The 3,854-nt window shown below is 59.5% G+C and overlaps 1 protein-coding gene across 1 annotated transcript in view; it reads right to left on the bottom strand.

The window, feature by feature from the left end:
- DNHD1 (dynein heavy chain domain 1) overlaps nucleotides 1-3,854 on the bottom strand; it is a gene marked incomplete at its 5' end in the record, with an annotated part of 79,014 nt that overhangs the window by 61,662 nt on the left and 13,498 nt on the right. Inside the window, one exon of the mRNA XM_019523758.1 lies at nucleotides 4-324. Within this exon, the coding sequence (XP_019379303.1) occupies nucleotides 4-324 (321 nt within the window). The remainder of the gene's footprint in view (nucleotides 1-3; nucleotides 325-3,854) is intronic.

The following is a 3,854-nucleotide window of genomic DNA, read 5'->3' as shown; positions in this document are numbered from 1 at the left end:
GACGCAGGGCTGGGGGGCCCGGACGCGGCGGGGCAGGACGGCCGTGCCTGTGAGGGTCTTCTGGGAGTGGCAGAGCTCGTCCAGGCGGGCAGCCGTGGCCTGGAAGCGCAGGAGCAGGGTGCGCAGGTCCTGCTCAGCGGCGCGGGCGTTAGACGCGGGGTCCCGGAACCGGCCCGTGGTGGCCGCGGCCAGCAGGTCGTGCAGCTCCTGCCGCGCCCGCTGCAGCGACTCTTCCAGCTCGTCCACGATACTGAGGCGCCGCAAGGTGATGAAGTCCGAGGCCTCCTGCTGCTGGAAGACGAAGGCCTCCCACGTGTCCAGGAGCTGCGGGTGGAGGGGGTCAGCGCGAGGGGGCCTCCGGGGACAGGCACAGCCGCGTGCATGCGCGTGCACCTCCCCGAGGGTCCAGACCACGGCACGAGGTGGAAGCTGGTGTCTGGCCTGGAGGAGGAGGTCTGGGAAGACGACTTGGACAGGAGGGAGAAAGGCTAGTACTGGAGGGGCTAAAGGGCCAGGAGGAGAGGTGGCAGCGTGGCACTGCTCAAAGCAGGAGGACCCCGGGATGGGGTGGGGTTCTTGATCCTTCCCGTGGAAGGCAGGGTCCAGGCTAAGACCCACATCTCCGGGAAGGGAACGTGTGGCTGAGACAGCGGTGTCGACTCGGAGGCTTCGGCTTCCTCTGCAACGGGCGGCGAGAGATGGGATCCATCTGACGGGAACGGAGAAGAGCATCTTTGGGCGTTGCCTGGCCAAGCTAGTGAGGAGGGCTTTGAACTGGGCTCCGTGGGGGACCGTGATCAAAACCCTCCAGCAACAGACTGCAGAGGGGGAAGGATGCGAAGAGGCAACTCGACTCGGGGAAAGGGCCAGAGAGCTACAGGACTGCAACAAGTGGCACAAAAGGCAAGTGAGGAGGTCAACGTGCAAAATGTGTGTGATGCACGTACACAAATGCAAGAAGTGGGGGGAATAAACAAGATGGGCTGGAGGCTGCAGCTCGGGAAAAGACCTACGATCACAGAGACCTGGTGGGGCAGCTGCAATGTGAACACCGAGCAAGGACTGGGTTGGGAGAAGAGGTGGGGGTGTTGCCTGGCACGTCAAACACGCACTTCTTCCCTGCTTCGGGAGGAAGATGATGGCACAGCAGAATGGGTGAAGGTGAAAGACGTGGCACCAATATTATGGTGGGGATTTATTACGGGACACCTGATCAGGAAGAGGAGGTGAATGAGGCGCTCGAGGCAGGTGCCGAATCTGTCTGAAAGCTACGGCATGGTACCGGTGACGAGAGACTCCGATTTTCTGGGCGTCTGCTGGAAGGACTGTGCAGCCAGACACAAGACATCCAGCCAGTCTCTAAGTCGTGTGGACGACCTCCTCCTCCAGAAGGCAGATCTATGTGATCTCTTGCCTTGATTCTCATTCAGACCAACGGGGGGAACTGGCGGAGGACGTGAAGGTGATGAGCAGTGGGGAGGGGGGAAAGCGATCACGATACGCTACGATTCCAGATCCGGAGACAGGGAAAGCTTGAGGTCAGCAAGGTTAGGACGCTGGACTTCAAAAAGGCAGATTTCAACAGACTCAAAGAGCTAATAGGTATGGTGTCATGGGAGGATAGGTTGAAGGGTACAGGTACCCGGAGGATGCCGTTTCCAAGGGAAACCCAATGGGAAACTGTCCCGACATGACGGAAGCCGAAGAAGGACGGCAGGAGACCGACGCGGCAGCACAAGGAGCTTCTAGGATATCTCGGGTGCAAAAGGAAAGCCCGCAGACAGTGGAAGGACGGGCAGGTCACCAAGATGTGCGCCAGGAAATAGCCAGAACCTGCAGAGACAAAACCAGGAAGGCCAAGATAGAGACGGGGCTGCACCTGGCGAGGAAGTTCAAGGACAACAAGGCGAGGTTGTCTAGGGATGCTGGCCACAAAAGAAGGACCGAGGCAGCTGTGGGTCCTGGGTAACGAGCCGGGGGACTCCTGGCAGAAAATGCCAGGAAGGCCGATCTACTCAACAGCTACTTTGCCTCCGTCCTCACAAAAAAAATTTAAACCGAAACCTACTAACGATTATCTGGATAGCAAAGGGGACAAGCTGAGGGAGGGGCTAAAAACCGAGGCAGAGCTTTGGATGAGGATGAATGAACTCAGTCGCCAGGGCCCTGCGGGAACGGGCAGAGGAGATCTCGGAGTGCTTGGCAATGATCTTCATGAAGTTGCGGGAGACGGGCCGGGCACCGGAGCACCGGGGAAGGGCCAGTGTAGGGCCCCTCTTTAAAAAAAGGCAGGAAGTACCCACGGGGGCTACAGGCTGGGTAGCCTCACTTCAGTACCTGGGAAGTTACTGGAGCATGCCTGAACGAAAGCCATTTGCCATTTGCGTGCTTCTGGAGGAGGAAAGGCTGACCACAAGCAGCCAGCACAGATTTACTGTACTCAAGTCACGTCAAACAAACTCGACCTCCTTCTTTGACAAAGCAACTACTTGGGTTTCTCCAGACAGCCTCGGGCCTCCGGCGGCAGGCTGAGTCACCTGTGCACCAATGCCAGAAGCGTGGGAAACAAGCCGGAGGAGCTAGCCCTCATACTAACCAACAAGCAACACAGTCTTATAGGGGCCCCGGAGACCTGGTGGGACTCCACCTATGACTGGACCACAGGCACGCTGTACAGGAGGGATCGCGTTGGGAGCAGGGTGCTGCTCTCTGTGCAAATGAGCATCACGCTTCCCTGGAGGCGCGTGCTGGATGCCAAGAAGGGCAACTTGAGACCCTCTGGGTCAAGATACAGGGAGAGCGCGGGGAAGGGGGACTTGATTGTAGGACTTTACTACGGGAGCTTGGTTGGCGAGGCCCTGCGGGACCACGGTCGGGTGAGGAAGGGAATACAAGAAGTGTGGTTGTTCCTGGAGGAAGCAATCCTAAAAGCTCAAAAGAAAGTCTAGTCCCTCTCACAAGAAAGGCAGCAAAAGAGCTGGGGGACCCCCTTGGCTCAACAGGGAAGTCCTGAAATTAAAGCGAGAAGCCGACAAGGAAGGGGGGGCAAGTCAGGAACAGCTACCGAAGAGGAGTACTCGGAGCTGCCCGCACCTGCAGGGAGCGGATCAGGACAGCGAAAGCACGAACCAAACATGAACTGGCAACCAGATTCAAGGACAACAAAAGTCCGTCTTTAGATATGTAGGAAGTCGCAAAAGGAACAAGGGAAGCCTAGGGCCCCTGTTAAATGAAATGGGACGGCTGTCAACCGAGGGAGGCTGTGGAAGAGGTGCCAGGGAAGGGGTGGGCTCTGCGTTGCTGGAGGGGGGTCAAGGAGAGGCTGGACGAGCACTGGATGGGGTTTGTGCAGGTTTCCTGGGCTGTGCTGGTTGCCCCCCACCCCCTTTCTGCTCCAGGTGCCAGAGGTGCTGGCTCAGCCCAGGCTGGGGCTGGCACCGGGCTGTGCCAACGCTCCTGCTGCACCGACCCCGCAGGGTCCTGGCACGAGGGCCTTGCCTCCGCGCTCAGGCTCAGACCAACGCTGCGCTGGGGCAGGAAGGGATTTCCACCCTGCTCAGACAGGGGAGGTTTTGCTTTCCTCTGTAGCGGGGGCGCTGGGGTCTCTCCAGCATCTATGGATGCATTCAACGCACTGGCAGGACACCCTGCTTTCCTGGGGGCAGGGGTGGGCAATGCCTGGGGCTGTGCCGGGGGGGCCTGCGGTGTGTTGCTCGGAGATCGGACACGGGGTTTGTCTGCGCTGGTTTGGACGGGGCTGACCCTGCCTCAGGCAGGGGCTGGACTGGATGCGAGCCCTGGACGTCCCTCGTCCAGGAGCTGCGTTGCAGGAAGCTGCAGGGGCCGAGGCCAGG

This window comes from Gavialis gangeticus, unplaced genomic scaffold (assembly GCF_001723915.1).
Source record: "Gavialis gangeticus isolate Ggan-Ray unplaced genomic scaffold, GavGan_comp1, whole genome shotgun sequence".
Taxonomy (NCBI): domain Eukaryota; kingdom Metazoa; phylum Chordata; order Crocodylia; family Gavialidae; genus Gavialis; species Gavialis gangeticus.
The sequence above is the reverse complement of the archived record's forward strand: the minus strand, read 5'-3'. Positions and strand labels throughout refer to the sequence as shown.